At 44.1% G+C, this 22,228-nt stretch overlaps 1 protein-coding gene across 2 annotated transcripts; it reads left to right on the top strand.

Annotated features, from left to right (window-relative positions):
* The first annotated feature begins 11,683 nt into the window (after window positions 1-11,683).
* Window positions 11,684-19,262, top strand: LOC100285111 (uncharacterized). 2 transcript variants are annotated; one of them, XR_002267863.3, is made up of 19 exons: window positions 11,684-12,222; window positions 12,320-12,415; window positions 12,514-12,626; window positions 12,725-12,791; window positions 12,876-12,968; window positions 13,062-13,208; window positions 13,526-13,614; window positions 13,768-13,873; window positions 14,093-14,180; window positions 14,267-14,385; window positions 15,729-15,893; window positions 16,148-16,332; window positions 16,557-16,660; window positions 16,971-17,080; window positions 17,288-17,388; window positions 17,573-17,683; window positions 17,772-17,983; window positions 18,086-18,422; window positions 18,854-19,210. XR_002267863.3 is itself a non-coding variant. In NM_001158006.2 (19 exons), the coding sequence occupies exons 1-19, from the start codon at window positions 12,049-12,051 to the stop codon at window positions 18,962-18,964; spliced, it is 2,535 nt and encodes an 844-aa protein (NP_001151478.2). In that variant the 5' UTR covers window positions 11,832-12,048; the 3' UTR covers window positions 18,965-19,262. The 2 variants fall into 2 exon arrangements, 1 of the variants encoding a protein (NP_001151478.2); NM_001158006.2 differs by having other exon boundaries at window positions 11,832-12,222; window positions 17,281-17,388; window positions 18,854-19,262.
* Window positions 19,263-22,228: the final 2,966 nt, after the last annotated feature.

The following is a 22,228-nucleotide window of genomic DNA, read 5'->3' as shown; positions in this document are numbered from 1 at the left end:
AGGGGCAAAACGGAGGGAATACACTATAGAAGTATCTCATGCCAGCAACGGCTGGGCAATCTTCCGGCGCCATAATGTCCGTAGTTCATATAGTATTGATGTGTCGCGGCTGCCTCCTTGGTAACGCGCGAGTCATGATGAGCATAGTGTACGCCGCAGCACGGGCGTACTGCCTGCCAATGGAATGGACAGGCACGCCGCCTGCAAGGTGGCCTAGTCACCGTCCGTCAGCGGAGTGGGCGGGGCACATTAAATGCTGAGGCGGCACATTGCCTGTCAGTGGAGTGGACAGGGCTCATTAAATGCCGAGGCAACACATCACCTGCCAGTGGAATGGACAGGCGGTGCGCCTTATCCACAATAAATGCAGAGACCACGCGGCCCAGAGGCCTTACGTCAGGCTCCGCCCGCTGGCTTACGTCACGGGCAGTAGGCCACGTGGCAGCATCGGGGCTCTACCTGAACGGGGAGCAGAGGCATACGTGGTATGGTCCGAACACGTGTCAACTCCGGACCCCCGCCTGGCCTTGATTAAGGGCTGGGTATTCTTTGTCTCGGAATCCCGGGACCCTGCTGTGAGTGGACCGAACCCTACTCAGAGGGGTCTGGGACCCGTCCTGGGGGGTCCGGTTTGTACCCATGGAGGTCCTGGACCTTGCCCGGAGGTCCGGTCCGTATATGCAGGGGTCCGGCACTTTCCCATGGGGGTCCGGACCCACTGTTGATACCTTGGAGGATATTGTCTTCTCTGGTCGCGTGGCGGCCCCGGAGCCACCCACGTGGTGGGGTCGGGTGCTGTTCACCACGCGACTAGAGATAGCCACGCGGGCACCGCGTCTTTACACTGTAGTAAGGGGTACCCCTGTTTCAGGGTACCAACAGTGTTGGTCAACAAAATAAGAGTGCTTGGAAGTGAAGATTGGAGTGATTCCAAGGTCACTAGACTATTTATGAGAGCATACAAAGAAAAGGATAAGAGTCTAGTAAGAATAATAAGGGACCGTAATGACTATGAGGAAATGACACCTCACCAACTATTTGCAAAGATTCAACAACATGAGTCTGAAGAAGCCCCAATCAAGACAAGAGACACTCATGCCTTGATCTCAAATGAACAAGATTCCTCCAAGAAGAACAAAGATCACAAGACAAAGAAAGTGGTCGAAACATCAAGTGATGAAGATAGTTCAAGTGATGAAGACACAGCTATGTTCATCAAAACCTTCGAGAAGTTTGTGAGAAAAAATGATAAGTATCAAAGAAAAGGAAAGAAGAGGGCATGTTATGAATGTGGCCAAACCGGTCATTTCATAGCGGATTGTCCAAACAAAAAGGAACAAGAAGCCAAGAAGGAATACAAAAAGGATAAGTTCAAAAAGGGGGGCAAGAACAAGGGATACTACAAGGGATACTTCAACAGGAAGAAATATGTCCAAGCCCACATTGGTGAAGAATGGAACTCCGATGAAGAAAGTTCTAGCTCCGAAGAAGAGGAAGAGGTGGCAAACATCCCCATCCAATCTACTTCAAGCTCGCAACTCTTCACCAACCTTCACGACGACTCCTACACTCCAACTTGCCTCATGGCCAAAGGAGATAAGATAACTTTATTTAGTGATTACTTCACAAATGATGATGATGAACAAATTGCCATGAAAAATAAAATGATTAAAGAATTTGGTTTAAATGGATACAATGTTATTACTAAATTGATGGAGAAGCTAGATAAAAGAAAAAGCAACTCTTGACGCTCAAGAAGACTTGCTCATCCTTGAAAAGGAGAGAAACCTAGAGCTTCAAGAATTGTTATTCAATAAAGATGAAATGCTAGAAGCTTTGACTAAGGAAGTATCTTTAGTCAAAATAACTATAGAGGATAAAGAGAAAGAAATGACAAATATGAAAACATCTATAGTTAATCTTGCAAATGAAAAGGATGCACTTGAATCAAGCTTGTCATGCTTAACGGTTCAAAATCAAGAACTTCAAGTGCAACTTGAAAACTGCAAGAACTTCAACACTTCATCTTTAGTGGAAAAGTGTAAAGCTAGCTCCTCAAATAATAATATTTGTAAACATTGTACAAAATATCATGCTTCTTGTTGCTTGACTAACCATGCAAGGAAGGAAAGCTCACAGGTTAAAGTCGAGAAAATATTGAAGAAGTGCTCTAGCAATGATGGGTTAAAGAAAGTTGAACCCAAGTATAAAACCTTGAAGCCCAACAATGGGAGAAAGGGGCTTGGGTACAACTCATACAGGGTAAACCCTAGCATAGAGCATAAGGGGTGGAGATCCCCCAAGTTCATATAGGGAACCACCCTATATGATGCCTTGGGGAGGATTCACTCCTCAAATGACAAGTCAATTCAAGTAAAGGTAAACTTGAGTCACACAAAGGACAAGATGAAGGATGCGGTCTCCACAAATGGAGAAAAGTTTAGAGCTCCCATTTCTCATTCTTATCTTTGTGATTATATGTTGACTTGGGATTCAGGAAAATTGGTTGTTAAATATGCGGGTGCCTACACTAAGAGAAAGGTCATGAAAAGAAGTGTGTGGGTACCCAAGGCTATAACTAACACTGTAGGACCTAATTCATTTTGGGTACCTAAAAGCATAGCCTAAATTTGTTTTGCAGGTCTACTCCTCTGGTGGGTCAAGCTGGGTGCTTGACAGTGGATGTACAAATCACATGACCGGGGAGAAAGACATGTTTCACTCCTTGCAACTAACTCAAGAAGCACAAGAAATTGTGTTTGGAGATAGTGGCAAGAGTAAAGTGATTGGTATTGGTAAAATTCCTATCTCTGACCAACAATCACTTTCAAATGTTTTGCTAGTAGATTCTCTAAGCTACAATTTGATGTATGTTTCACAACTTTGTGGAATGGGATATAACTGTCTATTTTTTGATGTGGATGTGAAGATCCTTAGAAGGGAGGATTCCTTAGTTGCTTTTACGGGTCGCTTGAAGGGCAAACTTTATCTTGTTGATTTCACAACAAGTAAGGTGACGCCTAAGACTTGTTTAGTGGCAAAATCCGACAAGGGTTGGCTATGGCATCGCCGGCTAGCTCATGTCGGCATGAGGAATTTGGCCAAACTTCAAAAGGATAGTCACATCGTTGGACTAACAAATGTTGTGTTTGAGAAATATAGGATTTGTGGTGCATGCCAAGCAGGAAAGCAACATGGAGTCCCACATCAATCAAAGAATGTGGTCACAACTAAGAGGCCTTTGGAGCTTCTTCATATGGACCTATTCGGTCCCGTGGCCTACATAAGTATTGGAGGGAGTAAGTATGGTTTAGTTATTGTTGATGATTTTTCTCGCTTCACCTGGGTTTTCTTTTTGAGTGACAAAGGTGAAACCCAAGAGACCTTGAAGAAATTCATGAGAAGAGCTCAAAATGAGTTTGAGCTTAAAATCAAGAAAGTGAGAAGTGACAATGGGGCAGAGTTCAAGAATATAGGTGTTGAAGAATTCTTAAGCGAAGAAGGAATCAAACATGAGTTCTCGGTCCCCTACACTCCACAACAAAATGGTGTAGTGGAAAGGAAAAATAGAACACTAATTGAAGCCGCAAGAACCATGTTAGATGAATACAAGACACCTGACAACTTCTGGGCTGAGGCGGTCAACACCGCCTGTCATGTAATCAACCGGCTATATCTTCATAAGGTCTATAAGAAGACTGCTTATGAGCTTCTCACTGGTAACACACCTAAGGTTGATTACTTTAGAGTCTTTGGTTGTAAATGTTTTATTCTTAACAAGAAAGTCAAGAGCTCGAAGTTTGCTCCTAGAGTGGACGATGGTTTCTTGCTTGGTTATGCATCAAATGCGCATGGATATCGTGTTTTCAACAATACCACCGGTCTTGTTGAAATAGCGATAGACGTGACATTTGATGAATCTAATGGCTCGCAAGGACATGTTTCTAATGATATTGCAGGAAATGAAGAACCACCTTGTGAGGCCATAAAGAAGCTTGCAATAGGTGAAGTGAGACCACAAGAAAAAAATGATGAAGAAGGAAACTTTTGGATGACAAATGAGGCCGTTGATGTGGGCACAAAGGTGGTGGGTGATAAATCCTCCACTCAAGCAAACCCATCAACCTCAAGTCATCCAATTCTTGAAGAAGTTCATCAACCCCAAGAGATGCCAACCATGGTGGAAGATGAACCTGAAGGTGTTGTTGATGAAGTGCCTCTTGATCAAGTGGATGATGATGAAGAGCAAATTCAAAGACAACCATCAGTGCCCCATCCTCGAGTCCACCATACCATCCAAAGAGATCATCCAGTGGACAACATTCTTGGGAGTATCAAAAGAGGGGTAACAACTAGATCTTGTTTAGCAATTTTTTGTGAATTTTACTCGTTTGTTTCCTCTCTTGAGCCACTTAAGGTTGAAGAAGCGCTGGGTGATCCGGATTGGATAACCGCAATGCAAGAGGAGTTAAACAACTTCACACGGAAAGAAGTCTGATCCTTAGTTCAAAGACCTAAGCAAAATGTGATTGGAACAAAATGGGTCTTTAGGAATAAACAAGATGAGCATGGTGTTGTTACAAGAAACAAAGCACGGTTGGTTGCCCAAGGCTTCACTCAAGTGGAGGGACTTGACTTTGGGGAAACATATGTGCCGGTAGCAAGGTTAGAATCGATAAGAATATTAATTGCCTATGCTACTAATCATGATTTCAAGTTGTACCAAATGGATGTCAAGAGCGCATTTCTAAATGGACCACTACAAGAGCGAGTCTATGTGGAGCAACCGCTGGGATTTGAAGATCCAAGAAAGCCAAATCATGTTTATCTACTCCACAAAGCGCTCTACGGGCTTAAACAAGCCCCTAGAGCTTGGTATGAATGTCTTAAAGATTTTCTAATTAAAAATGGATTTAAAATAGGAAAAACTGACTCTACTTTATTTACTCGCAAAGTTGATAATGAATTATTTGTGTGCCAAATATATGTCGATGACATTATATTTGGTAGTACTAATGAGAAATTTTGTGAAGAATTTAGTAAGGTAATGACGAATAGGTTCGAGATGTCTATGATGGGTGAACTCAAATACTTCCTGGGATTTCAAGTAAAACAACTCAAGGAGGGTACCTTTATGTGCCAAACCAAGTATACACAAGACATGCTCAAGAAATTTGGCATGGAAATGGCAAAGCACGCCAAGACACCAATGTCATCAAATGGACATCTCGACCTTAATGAAGAAGGTAAACCGGTAGACCAAAAGCTATATAGATCAATGATAGGGTCACTGCTTTACTTATGTGCATCTAGACCTGATATTATGTTAAATGTATGCATGTGTGCACGTTTTCAAGCAAATCCAAAAGATTGTCATCTTGTAGCCGTTAAGAGAATCTTAAGATACTTAGTCCACACCCAAAACCTAGGATTATGGTACCCTAAAGGCTCCCTTTTCGATTTACTTGGCTATTCTGACTCAGACTATGCCGGTTGCAAAGTAGATCGAAAAAGCAATACAGGCACTTACCAATTCCTTGGGCGGTCCTTAGTGTCTTGGAGCTCCAAGAAACAAAATTGTGTTGCACTTTCCGCTGCAGAATCTGAGTACATAGCAGCTGGTGCATGTTGTGCAGAGTTCTTATGGATGAAGCAAACCCTGAGAGATTTTGGTTGTGAGTTTAACAAAATTCCACTGCTGTGTGACAATGAGAGTGCTATTAAACTTGCAGACAATCCTGTGCAACACTCTAGAACTAAACATATCGACATTAGACATTATTTCTTGAGAGACCATAAAGCCAAAGGAGATATCGAATTATTCCATGTGAGCACCGAAAATCAACTAGCCGATATCTTCATCAAACCTCTTGATGAGACTAGGTTTTGTTTTCTAAGGAGTGAACTAAATATCTTGGATTCTCGAAATGTGTCTTAAGAAATAAAATTTGAATCATTATTGATTGGTATAAAGTTGTTTTGTGAACAATATGATGTTTGAAATCTTGTTTTTATTGCCTAAATTATTCATGTCATAAATATTGCTTGTATTCTAGGCTTTATCGGGCTGTCTCTAGAAACTAGTTGAGTAAACCGACTGAGTAAGTCACTCAACCAGATTCTCTCTGGTGAGAACCGGTTGAACCGGTTTAAAAACCGGTTGAACCAGTTTTCGTCGTCTTTGATTCTTTGCAGTCAGTCTGTTCCGCAGTCTGCGCCGTCAGTCTCGCGATCTGCACTGTCAGTGTGTCAGTTTTTCTGTGCAGTCAAACCTCATTTTCTACGCATTTACTGTGCGCACTGCAGCAGAACTGGTTGAACCGGTTTTGGTCAGTTTGACCAGCCGTCGCCACCCCTTTTCTCTCCTCTCCTCTTTACTTCATATCTTCACTCTCTCATTTCTTCCAGCCGCCGATGCCCTCACTTCTCTCTCCCTCTCTCACCTCCTCCACTCAAATCCCCCCAAAAACTAGCAAATCTTCGTGGAGATTGTTGGAGATTCGATCCCCTCGGGCTCCTCCACCATCTCTCCACACTTCTTCGGGGTTTTCGTGGTCGGTTTCACAGATCGAGGTATTATTTCATCTTCCCTATTTTTGACTCGATCCATACAATTCTTATTTATCTTAAGTATCTCTTCAAGGAGATTGTGTAGTTTAGGTGTATGGCACAATTAAGTCGTTATCATTGTCTCGGACATTGTTTTGAGTTAAGTAGGTTGGTATTGTTCATTGTAGCTAAACCGCTCATATGAACGGTTGAAGTGCATGCCCAATATTATACTTGTCTTTCCTCAAACGTGTTCGTTAAACTCCATGAACATCAATATCTCTCTCACCATATGTTCTTCTTTGTTTAATCTTAAGGATGATGCGTCGTAGAAGTCCATCGGTTGTTGAATCCGATTCAAGTGACGATGCCCCAGAAATTCGTGAAGACACTCCTCCTCGGTCCAGATCCAAGCGCGGGCGCGGATCTGGCAATGTCATGCCAGGTGGTGAGGCCTCTGGGTCTCATGGACCTCGCGGACGAACGACTAGGAACCCCTCCGGTCGGTCTCGTCCCGCGACGAATCCACAGGCCTGGGAAGCTACAAGCGATGACGAGGGAGGAAAAGATGATGATGTTAATCTCCCTCCTGCTAATGCCTCCATTATCCAAGGATTAGTGCTCCACAAAGCACAGGACCGTCGTTCCGCCAATGAAGAGGTCATTGATTTCAGTGCCAGCGGAGGGTATGCCCTTCTTCAAGATATGCGCTTCCAAAATTTTATGCTGTGATGATGGCTTAGGGCCATAAACAATTTTATGTTGTGATGCTCATTATTGTAATAGCTAGTACTATCACATATCTTATGCTATGCAATGATGAAAATGTTAGAGTAATGTCATTTTTATATCATCACATCTTATATAATATTGTTGCATCCCTCAATGATTGTGTAATGTGTTGGCTATTCACTTTCTCCAAATATGTTGCATAATTGACATATCAAGTCAATATGAAGATCACAAAACTCATGCACATATTTAGGGGGAGCCACACATACACAAGTATTTACATCTCGCCAGTGTTTTTATTTTTATCTCTACTCTAGTTTGTTTTGGCATTAATCACCAAAAAGGGGGAGATTGTAAGTGCAATCAACCCTACCTGAGGGTTTTGGTGATTAAATGACAAAACAAACAGAGATTCTAACAAGTTTGCTCCTAGCATGTATACAGTTATTCTACAGACAGGAGAAGCACATATCATATATGTACGCAAATGTAAAAGAACATCGGATTAAAATTCTACATCATATATCGTGCTCCAAGTGCTTGGTAACAACGACAGTTTGCATTTTACAATTCTTGATTCATAGAAATTGTCGTTCAATTAAGAGGGATCCGCAATAGTTAAGTAAGTAATGTGATGAGCTCAGTCCAAACCTTTTCAAATCCTCTAAGAAAATATTTTACTAGATCATGAATGCTCTTGGAAAAACCACTTTCACTCCCCACTAAGATTTCCCCTTGGTTCACCTCAGTTTTTTCTCAAAATCTGTTCAACAGCTTCAAAAATCGGTTCAACCGGACTTAAAACCGGCTCAACCGGTTTTTGCACTGTTCCCTCTGTCACTTTCTGACCTGCCAGTCTGCCAGTCAATCCTGTCAGAAAAAGTCGTGTGCATATTTTTTGAAAACCGGTTCAACCGGATGTTGGCCCGGCTCAACCTTATTTGGGGCTGGTCGAGTCTCCGGTTGAGTCCCTCAGTGAACCGAAAACCCCTGGTGGAAACCGGTTTAAGAACCGGTTCAACCGGTTTTCAGTCAACTTTTCCCAACGGCTGCCAGCTTTTGGGGGATCCTTTATAGACCCCTCACATACTCTCTCTTCATTCACTTCTGCCCTCTCCACGAATTCTTGGCTGACCAACCTTCAAACAAGAGCATTCAATTCACCTCTCACACCCGAAATCGCATCTCCTTCAATTGTTTGAAGGACCCTTGGTGTGAGGTGAAGTCGATCTAACTCGTTGTCGATTCCATCTTGATTCTCCCATTCTCTTCATCTCTTGAGCTCATCGCAAACTTGAATCTTGTGCGGATTTGTTACTCTTGGAACATTGTGTTCCTTGACGGATATAGGTTGCTTGGGAGTCTCCAAATTGTGGATGACCCCAAGAAGTTTGTATCACCGGCTCGTTGAGCTAATTTGAGAAGAGATTGCCTTGACCTTGGTGGTCGGCTTGTGGAGGATTAGGGTTGGAAAAGACCCAGCCTTTGTGGGCTCCTCAACGAGGAGTAGGACACCTTTGTGGTGGTTACCGAACCTCGAGTTAAATCGTGTGTTCTTGTGTGTTCTTGATAAGTGCTTTAAATTGCTGGTTAGTTCATATTCGATTATATTGTGTGCAAATTGTGTGAAACCAATTCACACCGATTTGTCACCTATTCGAGTGGATTTTCTCTAGGGCAAGCCTTAAGCAAAATCTCTCATTACTTTGTCACACTTGTTTAACTATTTATCTAATCTAAGTTGAGCAGGTTCAAACTTGTTCAGCTGTAAACAAGATCAGCTCAACCAGTTTGCACCAGTGCAACTTGAATTTAACATTATCGCGAAGTTTTTAGTGAAAAAATTCAGGTGTAGCCTATTCACCCCCAAATATAGCTTAAGAACGCACCCAAATATCTCTCTAACAATTAAACAGTGTGGTCTCAAAGATTTGGAGTTGTAGTGTGCTCAAAAGATGTTTGGGTAACAGCTCCATGTGCCTAGTGGGTCCTTTTATAGCCCTAAGGGACAAAACAACCGTTTGATCTTCATTTGGAAGGCACTGGTTGCCTTCTGCCCGCGGGTGCACTGGATTGTCCGGTGCACACCGGACACTCCACAGTAGCCGATTTACTTCTTAATCAGCCGAGCCGACTGTTGCCCCTCGTTGGTCAATTGGCACACCGGACAGTCCGGTAGTGCACTGGACAGTTCGGTGCAGCGTGGTGACTATTGGCCGGGTTGATGTGGCCGACATTGATTGCGCGACCGATCGTGGGCTCAGACGTGCAGCTATCACACCGGACAGTCCAGTGAATTTTAGCCACGATGCCCCAGTAGATTCTCGAGAGCGGCTTGTTTGTCGGCTGACCAGCTTGGGCACCGGACAGTCCGGTGCGGCCCAGACTGCCCCAAGTTTGGCCAAACTTAGCCAAACATATTTTCTCTAAATTCGTTCAACTTGAGAAGATTCCTACCACTTAGATGAACATAGTTAGTAACGAAAACAATTTACTAAGTGTTATAATCATACCTTTGTTCCTTCAATGCAATAGGATTTGCAATATGCTCCAAAATGCACTTTTCTTATATTTCTCAACTTGCTTTACAAACACCTGTGTTCATGCTCATATGTGAAGTTGTTAGTCCATAGTAATGTGTTGAGAATTTAATCACCAAAACAAATAGAAATGGCCTAAGGGCACATTTCCTCGCACCCGGTGTTTGTGTCCATGTAGCTTTTCTGATGCCAACGTAGCGGTACCCGGTGGGTCCTGCAGAGTGGCCTCACGACGAGGTTCAGGGTTGTATTCAGTACAACTTCATCTTCCGTCACGACCCTTGCGTCATCTTTTGGCGCACGTTGGTATACACCCGGTATGGCGTATTGGTCCCGTTCTTTCAGGTATTTCGGTCACTGTAGAGGCTCCAATGTTGAGGTCCCTGCGACGGGGGTTGACTGGTCCCACCGGTCAGCGGGGACACATCTGAGAAACGTATTGGGAGTCGTGCGTGCTAGAGGTCCCTTCGGCACACTTCCCATGACCCGGACGTGGTTTGGTGATGGTCTGTCTTGTCGTGCTGACGTTGCTCAGTGGTACTGGGTCAGCCCCCCTTTCCCCTGTGGGTCTGCTTGCCAGAGGGTTGGTCGGCAACTCCATTTCACCGAGTTGCTCGGCATATGGGTTGGTCGGCAACTCCACCTTGCTGACTTGCTCGACAGGCCGGTTGGTCGGCAACTCCGTCTCGCCGACTTGCTCGACAGGCGAGTTGATCGGGCGTCTCTGGGAGGCCTTTTGGGCCGCCTCGCCGAGTCGCTCGGCAGGCGGGCTGGTTGGTTAGTGGGCCGTCTTTGGGAGACCTTTTGGACCTTCCTCGGGCACCCAGTTCCTAGGTACCTGACACTATCTCTAGCAGCTTTTCTATATTATATCCTATCACACCTCTTATTTAAAACTTTACTTTATAAACATTATTTTACACGGTTTATACATGATCAGTTGGAGACATTCTTACCCCGCCATCTTCTTTTGTTCTCCTCTTTCCAGTTTGACTCATGGCTAACTGGGTCAATGTCCCTAGCTCCTTTTGTTTTGTTTCGTATGATTAACTAAAGTTTAGTTCGTGTCATATCAAATATTTGAATATTATTTATAAGTATTAAATATATACTTAATTATGTTGAGTAAATTTATCTTATTTTTGTTTTATCTGTATAATTAATTTTATAATTAGACTATATTTAATATAATTAATTTTATAATTAAAATATATTTAATATTTGTAATTTATATTTAAATATTCTATGTGAATATGGAACCAAACACTATGTCCCCGTTACCCTGTCCAGAAAAAAAAACAGATGCTGTGTAATCTGTAGCTACTCTGTCGGTGTAGCGTACGTGTACGGCAGCGTCGTTTACTTCACACGGTGCGCCACACGTGGACGGGACGTGGAGTCGCAGATTATCGCCGAAGAGCCGAAGACGGAAGACGGAAGACGGAAGACGTGGGGGGTGGGGGCCGTCACGGCCATGGGGCAGTGGGGCACCGGGAACAGGAACATGGGTCCGCTTTGCTCTGAGCCTCTGACTAGCCCAGAGCAAGGTCACATGCGCCGCGACGCCGAGTCGCTCCACGGTTTACCCTTTCCCTCGCCGTGTGCGGCGTGCCCGTGTCGTGACACTGACACACATCCCCCATCCACTGCGCGCGTCCAAACCAAACCCGACGCCTGTGGCCGGCCGCGCCCTGGCTTTTTCTTGCAACGGCTGCATCGGCCGTTCCGCCACCAGAAACGTGGGATCCTGTCGCACGCTCTGCGCTGGAACCGGCGGCAGCAGGCCCGCCGGCGGGGCACCTCGTCGTGCCTGGGCGGTTGGTCTTCATGACGGGATCCACGTCGTCACGGAATGACGGAACAGGCTGTTCTCACTTTGGACGAACGGCGCCGGCGGGTGGCCGTCCACGACGCTGTCACGCACGCTTGGCACGGCACACCGAGAGAGAGAGAGCGCGCGCGCGCGACGCAGCCAATCCCCCACGGCATGCCCAAAACCCTCAGTTCCGTGCAATAATTCTGCCTCGTCCTCCCATCGCTGTCCCCCACCGAAACACTCTCGGACGCGTCGTCGTCTCCCCAAGACCAAAGCCAGGCGGCCTGTCTGTCCTCCAGTCTCCCCACTTCGCTCTCACCCCACGCCGCGTACCGCTATTAATACCACCACCAGTACCACCACCTCTGCCAGTTCGCCACCATCGTGCTCCGTACACGCTCCGCTCCGGCCATGGCCGCCGCCGCGGCCTCCTTTTCGGCCCTGCCGTTCCTTCTACTTTTGCTGCTGGTGCCGTCGCTCGACGGCGCCTCCAATGTGACGTACGACCACCGCTCCCTCATCATCTCCGGCCGCCGCCGCCTCGTCATCTCCACCTCCATCCACTACCCCCGCAGCGTCCCCGAGGTACGTACGGCACCTCTACACCAAGCATCCGTGCGCGCGCCCCCTGGTACCAGCAGCACTTGAACTTAACTTTACTTGCGCCACCCCGTGCCCGCAGATGTGGCCCAAGCTGGTGGCTGAAGCCAAGGACGGCGGCGCCGACTGCATCGAGACCTACGTCTTCTGGAACGGCCATGAAATCGCCCCAGGCCAGGTTCGCCGGCTACTCCTAAACAAAATGTTGTTCTTCGGTTATTTTACTTGTGAAGAATGTGGTTTTCTATATGGTGGATGGATTTCGCTGGATTGCAGTACTACTTCGAGGACCGGTTTGACCTGGTGCGGTTTGTGAAGGTCGTTAGAGACGCTGGGCTGCTCTTGATCCTGCGCATCGGGCCCTATGTGGCCGCCGAGTGGAATTATGGGTCACCTTTCTTTCTTCACTGTTACGCGATTAGTTGTAATTTTAAGAGTTTTTGGGTTTCCCTGGCGATTAATATGGCTGTTGTCTGTGGTGTTTCAGAGGCGTGCCGGTGTGGTTGCACTACGTGCCAGGAACGGTTTTCAGGACAAACAACGAGCCATTCAAGGTGCGGTGGACAATATGAATTTCATCTGGGTGTCTATACTGATTATTAGTTTGGTTCTAACTGTAGTGGTTTTTCTTAATGCAGAACCATGTGAAGAGTTTCACGACATACATCGTGGATATGATGAAGAAAGAGCAGCTCTTCGCTTCTCAGGGAGGGAACATTATCCTAGCTCAGGTCATAATAAGATATATAGTATTTTAAAGTCAGTTTTCATGTTTTTGCGACAAACAAGCTTTCTGATTGAATGTTGACAATGTTACGTTGCAGATAGAGAACGAATATGGAGATTATTATGAACAAGCGTATGGAGCTGGCGGCAAACCATACGCCATGTGGGCAGCTAGTATGGCTCTTGCTCAAAACACTGGTGTCCCTTGGATTATGTGCCAAGAGTCTGATGCTCCTGATCCCGTGGTTAGCCTTTTACACCCAATGCCTGGCTGTTTTATTAACAGACTAACAGTCAACATGAATTGCTTAATTAATCTAACTATTGTTGTAAACTCTTCGACTGACACAAGTGCCATATTTCTTTGCTAACAATATGTGTGATGATATGCCCCTGAAATCGACTGTTAAAAATGACACACAACTGTTGAAAAAAAGGTTGAATGGAGGATAATTTCTGGTCCTTGAGGTTTTAGTTCTTCTAGTCATCACACACAAAAAATGGACTCTTGCAAGTCATTTTTTTGGCAGTTTCGTTCATGCATGTAAATTGATATTTACAGATAAACTCTTGCAATGGTTTCTACTGCGATGGATTCCAGCCAAATTCGCCAACCAAGCCAAAAATTTGGACTGAGAATTGGCCAGGATGGTAATGCATGTTGCATACTTCTGATAGTATCAAATATGTTGCATCGATGACTATGAGTATTTTAAGCAAATTATGTGCACAATTTTGAATTTTCTCACTTTCAAACATGCAGTTTTATGTTCCTACCTTTTGTCTCTTTTAATTTATGTGTAGGTTCCAGACTTTTGGTGAAAGTAATCCCCACAGACCACCTGAAGATGTTGCATTCGCTGTTGCACGTTTTTTCGAGAAAGGTGGCAGTGTTCAGAATTACTATGTGGTAATGCCTTTTCATTGCTCTTACATTACTTGACTAATGTATGTGCATCAGGGCATCTCCAACAATGCCACCTCAGTTGGCTAGTTTCTGAGTTGCCAAAAACACTATTAGCGTACCGATGCTGGTGCATCTGGAATAATCAAATCATAAATAGTCACTTCACGTGTTTCAAAATTTTAACTTCAGAAAGTTGATAAATTTTCTGCTATCCTTTTGAAGTATCATGGTGGCACAAATTTTGGTCGCACTACTGGGGGGCCATTCATTACAACTAGCTACGACTATGATGCACCAATTGATGAATATGGTTTGGCTCTATTTCTATCGTATGGATCCAATCAACGATCTTTGTACTTAAGTTGTACTAATCTTGTTAATTGATCTGAAACTCAGGACTTCGGAGATTTCCAAAGTGGGCACATCTGAGGGATCTTCACAAATCTATAAGATTGTGTGAGCACACCCTGCTTTATGGAAATACAACGTTTCTTTCTCTGGGTCCTAAACAAGAGGTAAGTTTTATTGTCTTGGTCAGAGGCGGATCCATAGGGGGGGGGGCAAAGTGGGCCATGGCCCCCCCTCAATTTTTTACACCCTTTTATGCCTTGATTATTTAGTGTTATATGTAAAAAAATTAAAGTTTCAGAAAGTATAAAGTCTTATTCTAAACCTCTAAAATTAATAGCTAGTGGCTAAAATTAGCTAAGAGGTTTAGAATGGATCAACTAATTGTTATCTATACCCCTCAAATAAGTATTAGTTATTAGATGCCCCAACCCAGCTAAAATCAACTAACAATTAGCTCTAAAGGTTTGGAACATGGCCTAAAACAACCATGTCATGAGCCTTCTCGTTGGATCCTCTGGGACAACATCTACGAGTCTGACCCTAATTTTCCTGACACCACATAATGCCCTGTTTCCGCCGCTGACTCATTCCCGATGCGATGCCGCCCGACTCCGCCCCTTCCTGGCACCTCTTTCCCTTGGCCCGTTTTCATTATGACGCCAATCCGCCCGATAAGCTAGATATCGTCTGTCCCGCGGTCGCGGGCTTGACGAACCAGCAAGCCATGGCTCTCATGTGTTTTTTTTGGACCCCCATAAATTCTTGTCCTGCGTCCGCCACTGGTCTTGGTGTTATAACTTGCATGCTATTAATGTAATCCAGTTAAATGCAAGTATGCAACACGTTTAGCCCAGTTACGTATCAAAATAAGCTAAACATTTCTAATTCTTAATTGTTACGTATCAAAATAAGCTAAACGTTTATCCCAGGCACGGATTTGGCTCTGGCTTCTGTGGCTCTTGCTGCAGAGCCATGCCAAACGGCCATCTAAAAAGTGATTCCTTGCAAGGAGCTGGAGCCGTTTTTGTACTGAGGAGCTAGAGCTGCTAAAGCTAAAACGAGGATTATCTTGGCTCCTCGCAGTCTTGACACAAACAAATCAGCCACTAGCCGTTTTTGCCAAACGTTTTCCAAAACGGCTTAAGCTCCACAAGGTTATGGTTCGAATTAGCCTCTCTGCATTTGCGGGAAAAAAAAGGTTGCCTCGGTTTGTCCCTTCCCCCAAACCCCATTCATGTAGCCTCCGGCACGGTGTCTGCCCTTCAGCTCCACCAGAAAAGCTCGAGAGTGGGAGTCGGAGCTCTTTTAGGATCTAGAGCTCTGCCAAACTAGCCCTAATGTTTACTTGATTAATGCTGCTACATTAGATCAGTATGAAGCCATCTGTTAATCTCAGGATACTGCAATTCAGCAATGTGTTACTGCATAGCACAATCCCATTTCTCTAAATCCCACATTTTAGTAATCCTACTGACTTTTGAGATTAATAGTTAATCTTCATTTACAGGCTGATATTTACAGTGATCAGTCTGGAGGCTGTGTTGCATTCTTGGCAAATATTGATTCAGCCAATGACAAAGTTGTCACTTTCCGTAACAGGCAATATGATCTTCCTGCTTGGTCAGTTAGCATTCTTCCTGACTGCAGGAATGTGGTGTTCAACACTGCAAAGGTATTTGGTTTTTTAGTGCTTTTCACTTTTCAGAGTAGGAACAATTCAGCCTTGTTAGATAAAATAGATGACATTCTTCTCAGGTAAATAAATAATGAATAACTGGATAACTAAAAGCGACACAGGATTTCAGGCTTGTAACCAGTTTACATACTTTAACAGTAATGAGTTTATGGAGAAACAGTGTACGTGTTTTTTTTATAACAAGAAACAAGGTTTCTAACTTTTGAGTCTTTATGATTTATGATATTTAGGTGCAATCTCAAACTTCAATGGTGACCATGGTTCCAGAAAGTTTGCAAGCATCAAAACCTGAGCGATGGAGCATTTTCAGGGAGAGAACTGGGATTTGGGGTAAAAATGACTTTGTCCGGAATGGATTTGTGGACCATATTAATACGACAAAGGACTCCACCGACTACCTATGGTACACAACAAGGTTGGTTTACTTCAGCCTCTTTTTTTTTGAACGAAGTACTTCAGCCTCTTTCATGTAAGGTTACTGCGACTGCCTAGTGAATGAATACCCTGGTAAGCTGGTACCGACCAGACAGGAGAGACCTGGATATCCATTAATCCTATAAGTTGATTTTTCTCTGAACTGTCCTTTGCACTTTCCAGACCTGCCTGTGACTAGATTCGTTTTTTTTATGACATCTGCAGTTTTAGTGTGGATGGAAGTTACTCCTCAAAAGGGAGCCATGCTGTCCTTAATATCGACTCCAATGGCCATGGTGTCCATGCTTTCTTGAATAATGTGCTCATAGGTTTGTTCTTTATTATTACTTTCTAACTAATATATCCTGTAACACAAATCTTTGAGTGGGCTTTCACTAGGAGGTTTCCTAGGTCCTAGTCAACCCATATGAACTTTCATAGTATCCATATATTCCCATGTGGTCAAAAGGTATCCTTGAGGAGTAGAGTTCATGTTTCTACCAGCATCACTGAATACTGCTCAACCATTAATTTCTGTGGTGCCTCCGACTCTTAGCTACTAGCTCGTTAGTTTCACAGTTCTCTCCTGATTCTTTAGTTCTGCCATCGTTACTAGTTGCGGATATCTCTTTCCTCCAGGTAGTGCATATGGTAATGGCTCACAATCAAGATTCAGTGTCAAATTGCCCATCAACCTGAGGACTGGAAAGAATGAACTTGCCCTTCTAAGTATGACTGTTGGTTTACAAGTAAGTACTTGCTACAAAACATGATCATCATTAACATGCTTATCATTGAGTTATCTGTTTGAAAAATCTTTGCCGCTGATTCTTTGTGCATACAAATATCACCTATAGTGAGAGGTGAGACACCCCTGTGAAAAAAGCAGACAAATATATATCTTTCAATACAAAGTTACCATATTGATTAAGATTATGCCCTCTATAAGAATGCAGGATTCGCTTATGAATGGATAGGAGCAGGCTTTACAAATGTGAACATCTCTGGTGTGAGAACTGGAACCATAGACTTGTCTTCAAATAATTGGGCATACAAGGTATTGTCACCAATAGTCTTCAGTTTTTGGGGCAAATTTATATTCTAGAATTTAACATGAAATTACATGATGAACTCGATACAATTGATCCATCTTTTTTTACAGAGTATGATAGTTTCTTCCCTCTGCTGATATATCCTGAAATTGATATGAAAGTGTGTTCTTTTCTTTTTAAAATTTATAGATTGGACTGGAAGGGGAATATTATAATTTGTTCAAGCCTGATCAGACAAATAACCAACGGTGGATACCACAATCCGAGCCACCAAAAAACCAACCTTTGACATGGTATAAGGTAAGCTTCTATTATGTCCTTTCTTGAGAGTTGAGATGAACTTCTCCGCAACCTGCTACTTTTATTTACTAATGAAACATGATTTTAGGTAAATGTTGATGTTCCACAAGGAGATGACCCAGTTGGGATAGACATGCAGTCTATGGGGAAAGGCTTGGCTTGGTTGAATGGAAATGCCATCGGGCGGTATTGGCCGAGGACCAGTTCTATTAATGATAGGTGCACTCCCAGTTGTAACTACAGGGGAACATTTATTCCAGACAAGTGCAGGACAGGTTGTGGACAGCCAACTCAGAGATGGTAATGAAATAGAATATGGCAAAGTTCGCGGCGGTAAATTTATCAGTAATTTTGTTATTGATATATTATCTTGTATTTCATAATCTGCTTTGCTTGGTCTAGGTACCATATCCCACGGTCATGGTTTCATCCCTCAGGGAACATCCTCGTGGTCTTTGAGGAGAAGGGTGGGGATCCCACGAAGATCACATTCTCAAGAAGAGCTGTGACGAGCGTGTGCTCCTTTGTGTCAGAGCACTTCCCTTCCATAGACTTGGAATCCTGGGATGAAAGTGCCATGACCGAAGGCACACCCCCAGCCAAAGCACAGCTGTTTTGCCCCGAGGGTAAAAGTATATCTTCCGTGAAGTTTGCGAGCTTGGGAAACCCCAGTGGAACCTGTAGATCATACCAAATGGGGCGCTGCCACCACCCGAACTCCTTATCTGTTGTTGAGAAGGTAAAATTTGCACTAAATTCTCGATTCCTATCACAAATGCTCACATGAAGTAGATTTCAGTATCAGATAACCGATGGACCAGATATCAGTTCTGACTTTTTGAGATGTGTTGATGCATGTGGACCTGGATCGACGCACATGAACTTAGTCTTGGAATTCGATCAGTGCCACTCCTGAGTTGTTACTTTACAGTGCTGGTGCAACTGAGATTAAATTATGGTTTACAGTTCCATAGCATCAGGCTTTCCTTTTAGGGCAATCCAAGGGTTAACTCTGTTTACTTGTTTAAAAGTAAACATGAGGTTCTTATGAGCTGTCTGATAATAGTTTATCAACTGTGACTACATTGAGATCCACGTATCCACCGTTGACCTTATCAAAGCTTCGTACATTTACTGAACACCAACAGCTCTTTCCATTGTTCTTGGCAGGCTTGTCTGAACACCAACAGCTGTACAGTCTCCCTGACAGACGAGAGCTTTGGGAAGGATTTATGCCCTGGAGTCACCAAAACACTCGCCATCGAAGCGGACTGTTCTTAGTGGCCTACGGAGTACGAAGTGTCTCGGTGTGCATCTAGGTTCCACTGCAAGTATGCCCGTCAAAATTCTAAAACTGTAGTGCTTGTTGCACGGCAATGCTATTGTAACCTGGATTTGAATGTATCCATCTGAGCTAGGTTATGTTTCAGGAGCTTTCTTAAACTAACGTTGTTGCTGAGCAGCATGAAATCTGATTAGCGCAAATATGTTTCCTAGATTTTAAGAGTCTTCAGAGGCATTACTCAATATGATAAGTGTTCAATTGTCCCAAAGACCAAATTACCATCAAAAGATAATTGTTCAATTAGGCTAAGTACAAAGTATGGGGCAGCTAATCGCGAACCAAACAAAAGCTAAAGTTAAGCAATTTAGCGGTGCTAAATCGTGATTTAGCAGTCGCAACTCACGTAGCGGCAGCTCTCGCAGCCACTATAGCGCCGCCATCTAAAACCATGCTGAGCAGTATTCAGTGATGCTGGTAGGTGACAGTTAGCGATTGATACTGACCATCCGCGCTAGCAAATGCAATATTGTATTTGGGATCTCTATATACGAACTGTTTGATCGAGAAGCAGCACCAACGAACCTGTCATGACGCATGCATGGAGTTTCGATGCACATGATACTGTTCAGAACTGGCATCACCTACACCTTTGTTACGAATATCAACAGATTGCACTAAATACAGCACGTCTAATAAATGCTTGCGCCCCTTGTTGTTGCGTCGCGTCATGAACTTTCTGGATTAGCCAATGACAATGATGCATAAATTCTACAGATCGGAAAAGATGGCCTGTCGTTTCTTCACTATTGGGGGGCACAGATCGATGAGCCTCCTCCCACTGTGATACTACCACCATGGGCACAGTGTGTGGGACTGTAGGCTGAGGGAGACGAAACCTCCAGCACAGATCCCCTTTTGCCGTAGCTTCTGGATTTATGTGAGCTCGGAAGAGCGTCCGTGCTGTACGGTACGGACATGAGAGTGTGCACTGTTTGCGGTAGTAAACTTTCATTCAGCTCCGACGACATGAATGCTCGCGATTTTTTTGTGGACCGCGGCGCAAATTTGCAGTCCAGTCTGCTCCACGTGTCTCCTTCCTTATCAGAGCTCAGAGCCGCTCCCGATTTTTTTGAGCCGGTGTGTGTCTTGGGCTGTCACCGTTGACGCCTTGGCGGGCTTCTACTACATCGCAAGCAGGCGACATCTCAGCTAATGGAATCGTAGCTCCCGGTTCTGGCACGTAGCATGGGTTTCCACGGATAATCCTGGCCGCAATTTAAAACTTGGCCTCTTTTGGGAGCACAAACTTATCAACTGGCAACCGCATCATAATTTATTATTCTGCATACATAAGCAGGACCCCCGCACATTGTTGCTCTCTGCTATCCACTAACACAATACTCTCGTCAGAAGACCTATCAAGGAAAGGATAAGGCTGATGACCATTGCAGCAAAGAAAGAAAAAAAAATTGACACCTTTTCCTACAGCAACAGCTTTGCAGGGTATCAGGTAATAAAAATGTTTCCTTTTTCTTTTGAGAATTGTTATTAGCATCAACCAACCGTTGCTGTCTCTATTCAGTCCAACATCAGAAAAGTTCACATCTGAAGGGTTTTTCCCCCTTCTTCAAAAAGTAGAGCGTCTGCATAAATTGGCGGATCTGCCGACACTCGATCGGGTGATAGAATTCTCTGCTACTACTACGACCACGATGTCGTATACTGATGAGGCTCTACGTCAGGTCGTTTCACTGGTCGCGACAGTGACCATGAAGAGGGGGGAAGCGAAACAAAGAACTTGAAAGAAATGATTGCGCTGGTTTACCTAATAATTACCTTGGACCTGATGCGGGAGGATTTGATTTGGACAACAGCTAGCGTGGTGCGTGACAAACTGGCATCGGTCATCACAGCGTCCTGATCCTATGATTTTGTGTGGCGATGACGTATCCGGGGAATCTAATAATGGCACCCTCTTTTATCTCCCAAAATGCAATATCATTGTCAAATGACAGTTTTCTAAGTAGCGTCCAGCTCCGTCTGATAAGAAAAGGAGAAGATCAAGGACACCAACCGAGCAGGTACACCGTAATTTGGAACCGAAGAAAGGCGAAGGAGTGGAGAGAAATAAAATACCAAACCCCAACATAGCAAACAGGTCGTTTTTTTTAAAAGAGTGGCAGTAGGATCCAAGTGTTAATTATATATATCTAGGAGGCAATCATGATCTATGTGAAGGCTAATAGTGTATACACACACACACGAAGTGATCGACATACTAAAAAAAAGTATGTAACCTAGTTGTTTCTTTTCTTTAGGGTTGCGGGGACCTGGACTGCCACACCGTTCTTTAATTCTCTCACTGCGTCGCGATATTTCATCCCACGCGTGGATACCATAGAGACATTGTTCTTATTGATGCGATATTGATCGACAACGAACATAACGAGCATGGGTAGATGTGTAACCGCTCCTGGCATGCAAGGACATACATTAGCTAATGGTACTATATTGGCACACTCTTCTTCCGATGAGTTATAGTAACAAATGCATGATCCTCTACTCGTATATTATCTCGGTTGAATATGACAGAGACGATTTACATATAGGGGATATACTCAGTATATTGGATTTACTTTTGTTTTCGTTGTAGCACGAACGAACTGGAGTATATGTATGAGCTAATTATCAGTATAGTCGTATAGCTTATTTGCTCTTATCGGTTAGAATAATCACCGTCGAGATATAAGACCAGCTCACTTTACCCTCGTCCGGTCCTTCGTTTGGCACCACTTTGCTCGCCGTATATATATCCTCCCACCAATCGGCAATACATCCCGATCTCCCTTTTCCATTGCCCGCACAGAGTTTTCACCTCGGCGCTCTTGTCGCGTGGTCTGGTCTCTGGTTGAAGCGTCAGAATCAAGTAGCACGCGACCGATCGAGACCAGACGTGGACGCGCGGAATAAGGTCAAACCAGTACACCTTTCATGTTGTTCAACCACTCTACGCTGTTGGATTTCCCCCCTTTTTCCTTCCTTGCTGCAGCTGCTACTATATATATATTCGTTAAGCCCTTTCTGGTACGAGCGAGTATATGTCAAGGTTTGGTGCGAACATTTGCATGGCCACAATGGCGTGCGAGGACGTCGTCGATGGTGTCCGTGGCTTAGGGATCATCGGCAGCGCGATTCTAATCCGATCTGATTCGATTCTAATCTGATCTGATCCAAATTTAGAGCCTATTGTCACTTCTAGC

This window comes from Zea mays, chromosome 3, assembly GCF_902167145.1.
Source record: "Zea mays cultivar B73 chromosome 3, Zm-B73-REFERENCE-NAM-5.0, whole genome shotgun sequence".
Lineage (NCBI taxonomy): Eukaryota > Viridiplantae > Streptophyta > Magnoliopsida > Poales > Poaceae > Zea > Zea mays.
The sequence above is the reverse complement of the archived record's forward strand: the minus strand, read 5'-3'. Positions and strand labels throughout refer to the sequence as shown.